General features: G+C 40.3%; 1 protein-coding gene across 7 annotated transcripts in view; it reads right to left on the reverse strand.

Moving 5' to 3' along the window:
* Positions 1-8,595: 8,595 nt before the first annotated feature.
* The window catches only part of ABCC9 (ATP binding cassette subfamily C member 9), a 131,194-nt gene continuing 124,159 nt past the window's right edge, over positions 8,596-15,630 (reverse strand). For 4 of the 7 annotated variants that reach the window (XM_058282878.1, XM_058282882.1, XM_058282876.1 and 1 more), the window contains 2 exons: positions 14,593-14,655; positions 8,596-11,396 (listed from right to left, as the gene is read on the reverse strand). In XM_058282878.1, the coding sequence (XP_058138861.1) occupies positions 11,259-11,396; positions 14,593-14,655 (201 nt within the window). In that variant the 3' untranslated portion in view covers positions 8,596-11,258. Of the gene's footprint in view, positions 11,397-13,671; positions 13,845-14,592; positions 14,656-15,630 lie in introns of all 7 variants that reach the window. The other 3 variants (XM_058282879.2, XM_058282877.2, XM_071210212.1) reach the window with 1 other exon arrangement.

Consider the following 15,630-nt stretch of genomic DNA (forward strand, 5'->3'; position numbering starts at 1 on the left):
GCAGTGAGTTCTTAGGACTAATATTTCATACCAGAATGTGCTTTGCAAATCATAAAACCTTTTCATCATCATTTCATTTAGATTTACAAAACTTTGGTGAATCCAGTAGAGTAGATGTCATGCCCTCCCTTTCTTCCCCCTTTATGCAAATGAAGAAATGGAACTTTATATGTCAAATGACCAATCCAAGGTCATGCATCTAATATGTGATAGGCCCAAACTAGAAATCAAGTCTAATAATTTCTGATACAGTTCCCTTTTCAGTAATATTCTACATAGCCTTACACAACTATCCTTTATTATATATCACTTATCATATAAACCACTTATTTCCAAGAAATGTTGATTGACTCACTAACTTAATCATTTGTCTACTATAATCCATGGCTAAGAATATGGGCCTTGGAGTAAGATTGTCTGAGTTTGCACCTCAGTGTCACTAAACCTTGGGCCAATTAGTCTCTCTGGGTCCCAACTATAAAATGGAGATATTATTATTTATCTTATAGAATTTTTGGTAAGGTTTAGTATATGAGATACAGCTCTTAGAATATGGTCTGGAATATCATATCTGCTCAATATATGTTAGTTATTATCTTGTCAGCAAATATTTAATGAGAATATGCAATACATATTCTAATAATTGTATTGATTTCGCACTGTTGCTCTCTTCCCCAGTGATTTTGCTTCTCTTGTGTTTTTTTAAAATTTCTTTCTTTTTTTTTTTGCCTTTTGCCAGTTGATTTTTTTTCTCTCCCCTTCCCCCCTCCCGCCTCCCCCAAGTAGTCTTCTCTCTCTGTCCATTCTCTGTGTGTTCTTCTGTGACCGCTTCTAGCCTTATCAGCGGCACTGGGAATCTGTGTTTTTTCTTTTGTTGCATCATCTTGCTGTGTCAGCTCTCCGTGTGTGCGGTGCCACTCCTGGGCAGGCTGCACTTTCTTTCATGCTGGGTAGCTCTCCTTACGGGGCGCACTCCTTGCGCGTGCGCGGGGGACACCCTTGCATGGCACATCAGCACTGCTCATAGGCCAGCTCCACATGGGTCAAGGAGGCCCAGGGTTTGAACCACGGACCTCCCATGTGGTAGGCGGACGCCCTATCCACTGGGCCAAGTCTGCTTCCCTTTCTTGTGTTTTTTGATACAAGATGATACTAGACAGTTCAGAGATTATGTAGATCTTAAATGATAAGTTACTATGTTATTTCTACACTTTATTGGCACATGTAGTTAAGCTTTATTAAAATATTACTTAAGCCAAAATTTTCCATAAACTATTAGGCTTGCTTATTATTTTCCCTACATTTTTTGGGCAAAAACTTAGATGCCTTGGAGGGTTCCAATATAATATTTTATTGCCTTTAACATATGCTAGAAGTTTAGTCAAGTGGGGATGAAGAAGGGAAGCTCGTATCTTCAGATGAAACCTTGGCATCCCCACGCACTGTCTTTAGCCATCTTTCCTGTTTGCCAAGACAACAGCAAATCAGTGACTGGGGCCAAGTACTGGACAATTGTAAGTGCCTGAGAATGCACTGGGAGAAAGGAGTGCCTCTGAGTGAGGCACACTTATGACTGTCTTATGAGTAGGGGATCCTAAAACAGAAGGAGTAGTGCAATTCTAGGTCGGGGTTACTGCTTGTTGGAGAGGGCGGTTGTGAGGAAATGTCTCATTGACTGTGTGTATTATTTAGTCGTTTCCACAGGGAACTATCACTTTGTCTCAAAAAGTCAGGCTTTTGAGGTGACTACTTAAGAAAGAAGATTTTGTTTTGCTGTTTTAAAAGAAAATTACATCCTTTTTTGAACTTCCCCTCTCTCTGAGCAAAGGTAGGTTGGGGAACGGCTGAAAAATTGCTCATTTCAGTGCTCATTGGTTGAGGAACGGTTGCCCCCACCCACACTATTTTCTTCTTAAAGGAAAATAATCAGCAGTCATCTATCTCAGTCTTATCCCTCACTTTCTGGAACTAACAATTGTGATTTGGGTTTGCAGTCTTGCTTTCGTATCATAGTTCAGGCTGTTAGGTTCCTTAGCATAAGGCCCTATTTCCATTTAACATATGCTACCTGGCCACAGTTTTGGGGGGCCCCACCCAAAGTGAGATAATGCAAGCATTGTCCACTCATGTAAGATATAAAAGATGAGCGGGACAAAGTGGATTCTTTGTTTGAAGCTTTAGTCTTAGGGACAGGAGTGGCTCTTAAAAGTTGCATGTAAGATGAGAAAGAAGCAAAGGAGCAGGAACAGGCCAGAATGGGGGGAGGAGACTGAGAGGGAAGCTAGATGGAGTCTCTTTCTAGTCTTGCCCTGTCCCTGCTTTTCCTCACGGGTGATAACTCTGCCTTCTAGAATCCAAAGCAGATGTCTCCTTTTAGCACCACACCCTTATCTCCAGTCCCTATATCCCCTTCATCTCAAGGTTGTGTGGACCAGGTCCTTGCAACCAACTAACCTTCAGTGATTGCCTTCCATGTGCCAAGGGCCTATGTACACAGTAGCCACAATCACGTTTATGATTCATACACTAGCCCTTTGAGGCAGGTAGTATTCCCATTTTCCAGATGAGAGAACTCGTTAAGTCACTTATAACCAGTAAGTGGATTCATTGGTATTTAATCCTATCTTTTCAATCTGTAAAGTGAATGCCCTTGTCACTGTATCAAATTGCTTTCCAAGTCATTGCTTTCCTAAGCACTCTCCCCCCATTCAGGCAAAGCTGCTAATTACTAGAGCAGTTTCATCTTGCATGGTTTGGGGTCCCCCTTTACTTTTTTTTTCATTCTTTTCCCCCAGAAAGCCTGGGAGCATCTGTAAGATTCTATTTAAACATGGTGCAGTTTTCAATTCATTTCCCTTCTTCATATCCTACAAAAGGTAAGCACCAGAAAATATTAGAAGTTTCAGAGAAGCCAGCATCTTAAACAAAACAAGAAGGTGCAACAGACCCACACCATAAGCCCTGGTGCACACTGGCCAAATGCTGGAATGTTAGACACACATAGGGTGGGTGAGAAGTGCCAAATCTCAACTCCTCCAACCATAAGCTCGTGTGGCCTATGATTTTCCTAAAAGTAAGTGTCATCAGCCTGAACGGCATGTCCAAGCAAAGCAGGTTAATAAGATAGGGAATCAATAAACACATCTGGAACCTGGCAGCGTCCACGTGGTCATCAGTAACCCCAAGATGGCTGCTGGAAGACCCTCCCCGAGATTCTGCCGCTCAGAAGACTTCCTCCAGAAGCCAGGAGAAGCCCCAGATATTCCCCAACGACTTTATCATTGAGCCCTCCTGGGAAATTGATGGGAGAAATAAGCAATTAAAACAGTAAACAGTAGGGAGCTGAGGTGGCGCAAGAGATTGAGCCCCTCTCTCCCACTCTAGAAGGTCGCAGGATCGGTTCCTAGTGCTGCCTAAAGGGAAGACAAGCAGGCACAGAAGAGCACACAGTGAATGGACACAGAGAGCAGACAACGAGGGATGGGAGAGAAATAAATAAATAAATCTTTAAAAAAAAAAAAAAAAAACAAAACTGAAAATGGGAGGATTGCATCCAGCATCCAGGTGGAATCTGAGCCTCCTCTTGACATAAAGGTGCAATGGACACAACCAATCCAGTGTCCACATAGAAGAGGTGGCATTGGATTGGGAAAAGTGGACATAATGGACAAAGGGTATGGGGAATGGCAGGAAGAGATGAGAGGTGGAGGCGTCTTCGGGACATGGAGCTGCCCTGGATGGTGCTTCAGAGGTAATCACCGGACATTGTAAATCCTCACAGGGCCTACATGATGGAATAGAGGAGAGTATGGGCCATGATATGAACCAATGTATATGAGGTGCAGAGGTGCCCAAAGATGTACTTACCAAATCCAATGGATGTGTCATGATGATGGGAACGAGTGTTGTTGGGGGGGGGGGGAGAGGAGGGGGGGGGGGAGAGGAGGGGTGGGGGGGTGGGGTTGAATGGGACCTCACATATATATTTTTAATGTAATATTATTACAAAGTCAATAAAAAATAAAAAAATTAAAAAAAAAAAAAAAAAAAAAAAAAACAGTAAACAGTTAGAACTCCTCCCCTGCCATTAGCAAAGGGGTGGGATAATCAACAGTTCAAAAGGGCAGGCCCCAGGCCTGAGCTCTCTCTCTCTCTCTCTCATGCACTCTCTCGCCTGTGGACCCCTGTTCCTGCCTTCCGTGCACCACTCCTACCATTTTTCCCCTGCCATGGTCACCATGCAGTAAAACCTGGGCATTTATAATCTATAATGGGGAACTGTAGTCTGAAAATCAGCCCGTTTTATCACTTTTCAGCCCCTTTCTTTCTACCTGGGACCCCTGATTTGTTATTTTCTCCCATTTCTCATCTGCCTCTACCTGAATATATTACTGGCCTAACTCACCCGATGTGCTCTTGAAATTCATTTCTGCATCATAGTCAAGAACCTAGTTAAAATCTGGTAACACCAAGATCATTTGATCAGAAATCTTAGTTAGAGAGAGGCATAGGGAAAATGGAGAATGCCCTGGTCATAAGAAATGCTGGGACATTAGGGTGAGGAGGAGGGTCATAGAAGGCAAACCCACATAAGAAACCTTTCTTGCTTCCTAATAGCTAACCTCCTAGTCCAGGACACAGAACCAAGAGCATGGCATAAAGGGCTTACTGTGGAGGCATAGGAGACCCCTGGCACTTTGGCCAGCTAAGACAAGCATGCCTCCAGGTACAGGACCCAGTAGGGAAGCTACCAACTCCCCCTCCAGTCCCCTCTCCAAGATGACCTCCAGTGTCCCCAAACTTCTAGAAACCAAAGTAGCATTAGGGAGTATGTTAGGAAAATTCAGGAAGGGATTATTTGGTACAGGCTTTATATAGCACATTCTTCCTGAGCTACAGTAAAAGAGGAAAAGGCTTTCTTTGGGAAAATAAAGCTCTGCAATTGTTACTAGTACATGTAATCAGAACCATAGACTTGCCAGCCTCTACTGAATGTTGAACTTAACAGAGCCAGACCAGTGACTTGTTCCAGTGTTACCTTAAAAAGGTATAGAATATAGAAATTGTTTGGATATTTTCACAGTGGTTTCAGTTAAAAATGACAACTGAGGGAGTGCTGAGTTCCTAGCCAGGGGAGCTCTATCACATTCCTCATGGAACAGCAACAATCTCCCAAGTGCAATGGCTAAGACCAATAAAGATGGATGGTCCAACAATGAGCCCTTGATACTGATGGCTACAGTTATGAGCCTGTGTGCCTGAAATATGAACTAGGCCTAGAGCAGCAGGGTGCCTAAGAGTTACCCCCTGAGAGGCTCCATGTTGCTCAAATGTGGCCACCCTCTAAGCCAAACTCAGCATGTAAATGCATTACCTTCCCACCAGTGTGGGACATGACTCCCAGGGATAAGCCTCCCTGGCACTGAGGGATTACCAAGCACCAGCTGATGATGTAACTAGAAAAAGACCTTGAATAAAGGGGTCAACTCAGATCAGCAGAATATCTCAGCCTACATGTAATATCAGGTGTTAAAAACTGCTTTTTGACTTTGGATAAAACAGGGAAATGGAAAGGACAAATGAGTTTCTATGGCTGTGAGTCTCCAAAAAAAGAGTTGGGAGGTCATCAGAGGGGTCATGCTTATGCATACCACAGCAGGGTACCAGAGACAGCCAAAATAGATAGAAACCCAGGTACTGGTTCTCCTGAGGGCTATCGAGACCCACAGTTCTATGGTCATGGCAGATGATTCTGGAGTTCAGTGCCATGTCAGTTGGCCCTACTTTAGAGTTTGTTTTTCTGAGTGTGATGGAGTTGGACTCAGATATGACCTTTCTACACATGCCTCTTCAGTTACTTTTACCAGACCTGTGGTTGGTTTTGGGGTTGGTGTATACTCAGGAGACCTGAATATCTGGACTGTCCATGTGACAACCAGGTCCTGAGCCTCAGCAGACTTGCAATTCCTACCCTCTGGTTTATTGGACCTACCCTGGCCAGCTAACAGGGAGGTGAAGAAGGTCAACTGCCACACCAGGGAGCCAAGAGTGCCTACAACTGCAAGCAGGAGAATTGCATCCATCATCCACATGGAATCTAAGCCCCCTCTTAATGTAGAGGGGGACTGAACATAACCATCCCAGGGTCCACAGGATGGAGGAATAGAGTATAGATTAGAGTGGAGTTACTGGTGTTCTGTTGTGGAACTATTGTGATTAGTAATGGAAGAAATTGTAGCACTGATGTGGAGAAAGTGGCCACGGTAGCTGCTGATGGTAGGGAGAGGAAAGAAGAGATATGATGTGGGTCATTTTCAGGATTTGGAGTTGTCCTGGGTGGTGCTGCAGGGACAGATGCTGGACATTGTGTGTCCTGCCATTGCCCACTGAATGGACTGGGGGAGAGTGTAGATGACAATGTAGACCACTGTCCATGTGGTACAGCAGTGCTCCAAAATGTATTCACCAGGTGCAGTGAATGTGCCACGATGACGGAAGAGGTTGTTGATGTGGGAGGAGTGGGGTGAGGGGGGGTGGGGAGTATATGGGGACCTCATATTTTTTTAATGTAACATTTGAGAGACAATAAAAAAGGAAAAAAAAACTGAAAAAAAAATATATAGTAGGGCTGAACCTTCTATCACTGGAAACACATTTTTATGATCTATCTAGAAGTGAAATTTCTTCCCAAGGTAGTTGTGGGTCTGGAAGATACACTTAGAGATTACTGTGATTGTAAGAATTTTCCTCTTTGTGTCAATCATTCTAATCACCTGCATTCATTTGACTTATTTATGCCTAACATTAACACTTACTGTAAAATATAAAGATCCATAGCAACTGTATACACATACTTAAGGCAGAAAGTTAAGCTAAAACGTGAATGTACACTTATGGGGGGTTGTGCACACACTAAGGATTTGGAAGATAGAGTATGGCCTGTGAAAGAGGATTAGCAGTATAATTTAATGGCTTCAAACAGTTGGGGCTTCTGTTTGTGTCCAAATTCTAAAGATGGATGGGCATTTTGGGTGTCTAAAAGAAAGTGTTTCCTTTTTTTAAAAATTGCTTTTTACTCAACTAGTATTGGTAGAAAGCCCAAACGTCTATGAGTCAAGGAGCAAATACCTGGATATTTAGGGCTGGCCTAAGTCCATTTGGCTCTAATAATATTACATGTCAGTAAACTTTCACTTAATAATAACTGACAATGTGTATAAACAGGACATTCTGTAGCCTTCTCTTTGGAGAGAAAAATGGGAATGAAGTAGCTTTACGCAGTATTACCCACTTGGTGTATGTGAAACAAGTTAACTATTTTTTGCAGTAGGCAGATTAAGTAATAAAACAATGATCTATAAACCAGGCTCTTTTTTATTCATATGTACTGTATAGTTAGAGATGGTCTGTATAGGTTGGTGGCGCCAAGGACACAGATTACACTTTCATTAGAGCCATTTAACTTTCATTAGTACCATTTAACTCTAGAAATGGGTCAATGGAAACAAGACTGTGAATGGCTAAGGCATTTTGTTATTCCTCATAGAAAGAAAAATAATTTAAATTCCATATACTATATATAGAGATATCAACCTTCATATATCAGCAATGATGACATTCAGAAAAAAACGTGAAGTTGGAAAGGAGAATAGTAATCACAAAGAGTTTGCTTTCCTTCCATATTTTGAAATAGCTATAGTGAAACCTATCCCACATGGTCATATTTATGTACTATTATCATTTGTAAGTGTGAACTCAAACACAGGAGAACATGACAAGGTTTCAACAATGAATTCAGGTGTGGAAACAATAGCTTTGCATCTTTGTGTAAGTTCTGTTTTTGGCTTACTTATTGCTGATTAAGCCACAAAAACAAACAAAACAGTGTTCCGAGTCCCTGGTGATATCCTGCCAGCTATGTTTCCTTTTTGATGGCACTAAGACAGCTCATCCAGTAGCAATGAGAGGCTTATTTTAACAATTCAGGGGAAGGTGATGCCAGCAGAGATAGGAGGCACACGAAAATCAAGGTTCTGTGGCTATATTTTGTGCACAGCAGAAAGAAACTGGGATGAGGACTGTTGTAGATCAGTAATTGCCAAATTTGCCTAGTTAACAGTCTCATCTGGAGGCACTTGTTAGAAATACTGATTCCTAGGTCCTTTCATTGGGGAATTTGATCCAGGTGAAAATTACTAATGCTTGAAAAGACCTGATGTAAATGAAAAAAGTATAAGTTACAGAACACATGCCTTTGACTTATGGTTCTTATGCCCAAACGCTAAGATTAGAAGATTCCAATTAATCTTTGACAATGGTCCAATAAGGGAATTACCATAGTACTATAAATCACAAACCTACAACCAACCAACCAAATTGTTACTAAAAAGTGATGAAAGGTAGCAGTTCTATTTAGTGGAAAACTACCTTGGAGCCTATATATTAAAATTAATGAGGTGCACGACTCTGGCAAATGTGAAACAAAATCATCAAAGCAGAGTCAGGTATTATCTTGGCAAATGGTATTGATTTATATCTACTGACTAGTCCTGGTTGATGGCCACTGGAAATATATGTGAAAGAATAATCACTCTCTTTAGTCAAGCAAACAAAAAGAATAATTTATTCTATAATAGCAAGCCAGTATATTTTCACAGTAGAATAAGCAGAACACAGAAATGTGAAGAGAATAAGCTGGAGTTACAGGCACCCGGCTGTGGTAAAACTCATGAATGGACTAACTGACTATATTTAGTAGGATTACTATAAACCAAGCCCTTGTAGTAAATGTCAAGGGGACAAAGGGGAATAAAATGTGGTCCCAAATCTCAAGTATCATTTACTAAGAAGAGTCATTTGGTATATAATCTAGAGCTAAGTGTACTTGAAATGGGTCATGAATAGTAGTATAAATGTAGAGGCTACACAATCCTTACAGAAATATTTTTTAATATATCAGTAACCCTGTGATTTTGATGTAAAGCTTTATGCATTTATTGCTTTTTATAACTATTAAAGTATTAAAAATGGAAGTGACTTATTTGGTTCCTTTTTTTTACAGATATGTACCTAATTAGAAAAAAAATTCTTTCAAGATGAATAATTTCTGTATTCAATAGATAAAGCATATAACAAAAAATGACCAATTGGTTAAAAAAATCAGTCCTGACTTTTTCAATTTTATTTTGTAAACAATTAGGCAGTTACTCAACTTAAAAGTTATGAAGTGACCAGTGATCTCTTGGGTGTAAGACTGGATTTAGTATAATTAGACTTACTCCTGCTGAGGTTGGTTGTTTAACAGTATAATTTAAAGATATTATAAGGATTATTTCTATGGGTAAATCCCCATTTCTCTGTGAGAATGAAGTGTAATTTAGCAATAGTATTATTCAAATTCAGCACTACAAAATATTTACCTGCTAGCAGTACCTATAAAGGACTAATAAAATTTTAGAAACTATTTGTAAGATTGAATTTAATGGTAACCAATTCCATTCTGTTTAGCTTTCAGGAAACAATAACGGAATTATTTTTTTCCCAATGAAGTTTTATATATACAACAAAGGGTGACAATTTTAGCTAAATAACAGAGAATTTCTGTCCATCCTCGTGGAACTTTCAAAAAAATAAGTATCAGGACTCTATATTCAGGTAATATATTCTTGAGTATAGAGGGGTGCTAGAGCCCCATAAAAGTATTACATATTTTCCAAGAGTGAATACACAATACAATAACCTGAATCTTAAATCTTCATAGTCTTACAATGCCTGTGTGGGTCCTCATATGAAAATCAATGATATTTATGCTGGATAGCACAGAACTGTGGTAGAAAGCGTTGGTTGCTAGCATGCCAATGAAGGTAACTTTTACTATTTTTTAATGTATGAGTATACATTTAAGCAAAACATAATACTGAAATTCCATTAATTTTGGTTTTATTTTGAGGAACCAGGGTCAGGGATTGAACCCTGGGACCTCTTATGTGGGAAGCCTGAGCTCAATCACTGAGCCACATTGGCTACCCTGAGTTGGGTTTTTCGTTTGTTTGCTTGTTGTCTTTTTATTTTTGGGAGGCACTGGGAACCAAGCCCAGGCTTGAGCCACATCCACTCCCACATTAATTTCTGATGCACTTTTAACATGCACATCAAAGTTAGAATAACATTTTTGATGCACTCTTTACAATTTACATTGAAGTAGAAGCAGGAACAAATGGACACATGCATACCACCACCACTAGGCATAAACACTTAGAGGAAGTAAACTCTTCCCCCGAAAGCAGACCCTTGTTACATATTTATCCTGTGACAAATAAGGCCATTTACTCTGAACCTTGTATAATGTGACACTTTAGGGATGAGGGTCACAACAACAGTCAAGATGGCAAACTATAGAAAGCTTAGTTGTTCTATCACTGAAGAAGATAACCGAATCACTCTTTGAACTTCACTCAGGAAAAGGCACATTGAATTCGCCATCTTGAGAATTTTCTCCTTACAAGCCATGAAAAAATGGGAGCTTGAGTATAATTGTTCAAACATCTAAACTCTTTTCATGATCTGTCTAGTTAAGGCTTTATAGAACGGCTATAAATGTGATAAATTTCTTGGAAACAGGAAACATTTTAGAAGAAAAAAGAGACTGTTGAAAGAAACTATGGTATTACTAATGTTGATGAATACAGAATATTTTCTTATACATAGATAATGAATTTGAGTGTTTCATTTTCCAGCTACTTAGAAAGCCCATCCTTCCTCTATTCTTCCCCCAATAACATCTGAGGACCCCAACAAAAATGAAAATCTATTCTTAAAATAAGAGTATCATAATACTGAATATTCATTGTAACTTCTATGGCTGCAACATATTTACCAGACTTAAAATGAGGAGAAAGTATAACTTATTGATCTACCACTTAACATTGCTTACATGTTTTAATATAGTCTGCTATTCTTAAAGGTAAAGTGGAATAATCATTAGAAAAACATCAGTAAAAACATATTATGCAGTCATATCTGGGGAAACTGTAAAAAAAATAAGAAAGAATATATTGACGTGTGCATAGGAAATATAATATTCTTTGGTAAAGCGAAGTTGTTATTCATTACCAAATTCCACAACCTAATGAATAAACTTGGCAGAAGTCTAGAAAAGCTTAAGATGCCACTCTCCAGACGCAAAACCAAAGTGGTGCTCCATTAAGTAGGTTACGACGACATTCTTTGAAATACACATTTCATGGTAAGACACTCCTTCACATGTCTGCGCGCACAAAAGAAGCAAAGACTCCATCTTCCTGAGCCAAGAGGCTTTCTGGAGTGTCGTACTCTAAGATGTTTCCTCGCTTCATCACAATAACCAGGTCTGCTGTGAGAATCGTGTGAACCCGATGCTGTGAGCGAAAAGAAGACAAGTAAGGGTGGCAAAGTCAGAGCGCACGCCAAAGCACACAACATGCACATTTCATGGATTATTCAGGGACACTGACTCTTCTTGGGGTGTCAGAAGGTGCAGGAAGCACGGGATTTTTATGTTTTTACTCATTTAAATTATCATGGACTTACACACTTTTAAGTGCTGGCATGTATGGCTGGATCTCATAAGAGCTACATGAACTTGAGTGTAGTTAGTGTATCAGTTTCATCACTCTCATGGAATCTTAAGTGTCTAATAAGTGCTTGTCAAACAATTAGATGATAAGAGGAGCCATAATGAACCAGGTGACCAGGTGGGCCATACTTTAGTCTCAACTACAATTATCGCTTGCGTGGCATCAACTAATTCTGTGGGATGACAAACAACCTGAACCCTGGAAAACGATCCGGGAAGAGGCAGTATGGGGAAGTGCACTCTGGCAGGCAACACTGGAATGTATCATCCAGGGTTTTAGACATGCATGGGCTCAGTCTGTAGAAGTCACCGCCACTCATACACTATTTCCACGAGGTGCCCTTGGGGAGAGGCTTTGGTGTTAGTGAGAAATAATAATAAAGGCTGGTACTTCTTGAGCATCCCCACCGAAGTGCTCTAGGTGCACCCTTGCTAATCGTCAGCACATTCCTCCAAAGGGGCTGCTCTCTCTCTCCACTTTATAAGTGAGACCACTGGGTTCATGACCATAAAGTAAAATCAGGCGATCACATAGATAATGAATAGCAGAAGCAGAACCAACAGAACTAAATATAGCTGTTAGGTATTCAATTAATCTACATTACTTTTTTTCTTGACAAAGGGTGGTATCGATTGTAATAGTGTCAACGAAATTCTCAAAATGCCCCAGAGAAATGAATCGATAGCAAAATAAATCACTTTCATACATAAATGCCCTTGCTATTTTGGTGCTTGAGGGCTTCTTGGTAGAAATTGGAGATAATTTTTCTTTTTAAGACTTCCACAATTTTCACTGCCAGTTAACAAAATGAACAAAATAACTTAGGCAGGGAAAGAAAAACAGATACTCTTAACAGAGCTGAACTCACTCTGCAGAGGCTCCCACAAGTGTGGTGGGTGTTTTCTCCCTCATGAACCTGTTAGGACAGGTTGCTCCTACGAGGATTCTTCCCCTCTCCCCCTCCCTCCCGCCCCCAGCTCCACGTGGGTTGGTGGGGAATATCAGGTAGGCTAGTAGAAGCCCACGCTGGTGGGCTTAAAGTGAAGGACGGGAGAAAGATACACGAGTCTATGGGGAAGTACTCACTAAGGGTAAGAGAACTGCAGTCAGGTAAGAGAACTTAATTTTTGATTACAAGTATAAATTATGCTCAGTAATCTTTCAAATGGAGACTAAATAGGATTACCCAACAATGCCATGCTTCATGCAGCACAGAGAAGACTAGTTTTTTTAGTAGGCAAGGGTCTGCTTTTTCTTTCTCCATTTGGGGGTCAACAAGAAGTCCTTTCCACCCAAAATATCACTCCACCTTCTCCAGGCAATTTGCAGAAGGTGGGCCCTGACAGGGCTTCCTTGAAAAGCTGCATTTCAAAGGAAGGATTTAACAAGCACTCCATACACAATTCCCAGTTAAGAAGCAATTACTGAAATTAAACAATGCATTTGTCAGGACAGGCAAGGAACAGGTCTAATATTTTTAAGGATATCTACAAAATGCCCCCAAGGAATAGTGATTTTGGTTCTAAAGGCAGAGGTTAATTGGGTTCTCCAGATCTTGAAATACTAGCTCTTGCATGTTAAAAAAATACATATGCATGTGCCGAACTGGTATTGAACATAATTCAGGGATTTTATAGTCAGGGGTCCATGAGCTTGAATTGAAAAATAGCAACTTATCTTTATTTTCTCTGACCTCTAACTGAAATATAGCATTTCCTGCACTTACAAATGTATGCAGTAAATTACAGTAGCAACATTACAGTTGTTGCGTATTTTGAAAAATCATTTAAGGTCATCCACACTTTGAAATTACAGTACTTGTTAGACCTGACACGAGTTGAATGTCTTAAAACCATCTGCCACTACATTCTGAGAAGGGGTCCGTGGTTTTCCCCCTTTGCCAGTCAGGTGAAGGCTAAGACCCTCTGCCATAACTGAAGTACTCAGTTGAGCTGAATTGTATTCGATGACCCCGGTGGGCTCCCTGGGCCCCCGCTCCCCCCTTGATCAGAACATTAGTCTCGTGTTACTGAGGAGATGCCCCTCAGATAACTACCAGAGAACTGGACTTGCAGAGTGGGTCATGGCAGTCTACTTGTTGGTCATCACCAAAGTGGAAAAGAGGCCATTCTTGTGCGCGAGCAAGTTTGGAGCTGTATCACACTCCACTAAAATACCCTCAGAAAAGACTAAAACAAGGCCTGCATCCATAATAGAAGAGACACGATGCTGGAGAGAAAAGAAAAATGGAAAGAAGAAGAGAAAGAAGAATCAGCAAGACAGGAAATGCCCAAGGGACTCATTAAAAATAGGTTTTGTTAAGCAGCCTAAATGGGAGCGAGGATTGTTTCCATCAGGCCAAGGAACAGAAGGGACAGAAGACCAGGGCTTAAACTAAGTAACCTAAAATATGCATCACAATGATTTAAGCAATGCTTTACCTTGATTGATGCTACCCCTAATCAAGGAAAGTCTCTGATTCTACTGCGAGGAACCTTGCTGGCTTTTTCTTTTTTTTTTTTTAAACACAGATATGCAAACAGAAACATAGAAATTAAGTATAAACAGTCATAGATTTGGCAATCAAATTTTGGCATTTTGCTTCTGAAACTGCTCATCAGGCTATCAGGTTATACTTCTGGGAAAGCAAGTGAACCAGCTATTAAAGAGAATTATTTCATAGGAACTACCATCTGCACGGGTGAGAAAACACAGGCCATGGCCTGCTGGGATCCTGAGATTTAGCACGACCCATAATTGTAATTTAGGGGAGAAGGGGGAGTAGACAGTTTGGAAAAGGAAAAACATAACTGCTCCTTCACTTCCCCCCCGGCTCCTGTTTTTTACACAGATCCAGAAATACTGGTAGAGAAATACGTAAGTCACCATATAGCACATTTTAACTGCTCATATACAAAGTATATTGAACCTTGGAACAAAAACCGAAGAGTAAATCAACTCCGTCTCTCATACTTACGGCTATCGTAACCACCGTGCGGTCTGCAAAGGCCGTCATTACCACTTTCTGCAAAATGTTTTCCTGTTAAAAAAATAACAGTCTGAATTTTCTCTGGACGACTTTCTGTTGCCACAATGTTTTGTCCCTAAGCACAATGTTCTGCTTTGCCTCCTCCGTTCTGAAAACGCACTCCTGAATCTGCAGAAGGGCTAACGCAGCAGTCCCCAGCAGGAGGCTGCTCTAGATGCTGTAGGTTTCTTCAAAACGCAAATAAAACTAAGTGATCAGCGACCAATTTCTTGCCAGGAAACCCAAGAGGAAAATGAAATCAAATGGGCATCAAAACGCTCACTTGTGTTATACCACAAACAGCATGTATTCAAAACGAACAAAACCCTAAAATGATGGTGAGTCAGGAAAGGTGAAAAAACTGAAATCCATGTAAAAAAAAATTGGATTTTGACCCAGAAAAGGACATTCCAGGAAGGAGCCAATTTTATTCTCATCACAAACCTCTGCTGTCATTATATTTTTAAAGATGTTCATGGGTAAAGATGCTGCCCCTCTCCTTGGAAATGCTGGAGATGATCTAAATGGCAATGTGGAGTTCTCTCAATCAAGTGACTCCATGCCACTTAATTAATATTCATATTCATCCCTCTCATCTTGGTGAAGTTTACAACTCCCAGTATTGCCAAACCTTAGGAATGAATACTGATTTTGATGTAGGTATGCGTACTTAGTAAAATGGTTTGAGTAGAGACTATTTTATTGCTTTAAAATAGGAAATGTTGAGAAGGCTACACAACTGGGAATAGGATCGTTGATTAGTCTTACTTAATAGAAATGACGTCAATTAGCATTTCCATATCTTAATATCCTTGAAACTATTTCCCTGTTTTTGGTAGTTTACCCACCTAAAGCATGGAACAAGAAAGTAACATGAGGTTGTGGCTCTTTTTCTGCTTTTGTCCTTTCTGTTGTCACAATTAGAGTATCAAGATAACTTTTTAAAAAGCTTCATTAATTGCTAGCTCATACACAGTTTGTGATTTA

Source organism: Dasypus novemcinctus, chromosome 20, assembly GCF_030445035.2.
Source record: "Dasypus novemcinctus isolate mDasNov1 chromosome 20, mDasNov1.1.hap2, whole genome shotgun sequence".
Taxonomy (NCBI): Eukaryota; Metazoa; Chordata; class Mammalia; order Cingulata; family Dasypodidae; genus Dasypus; species Dasypus novemcinctus.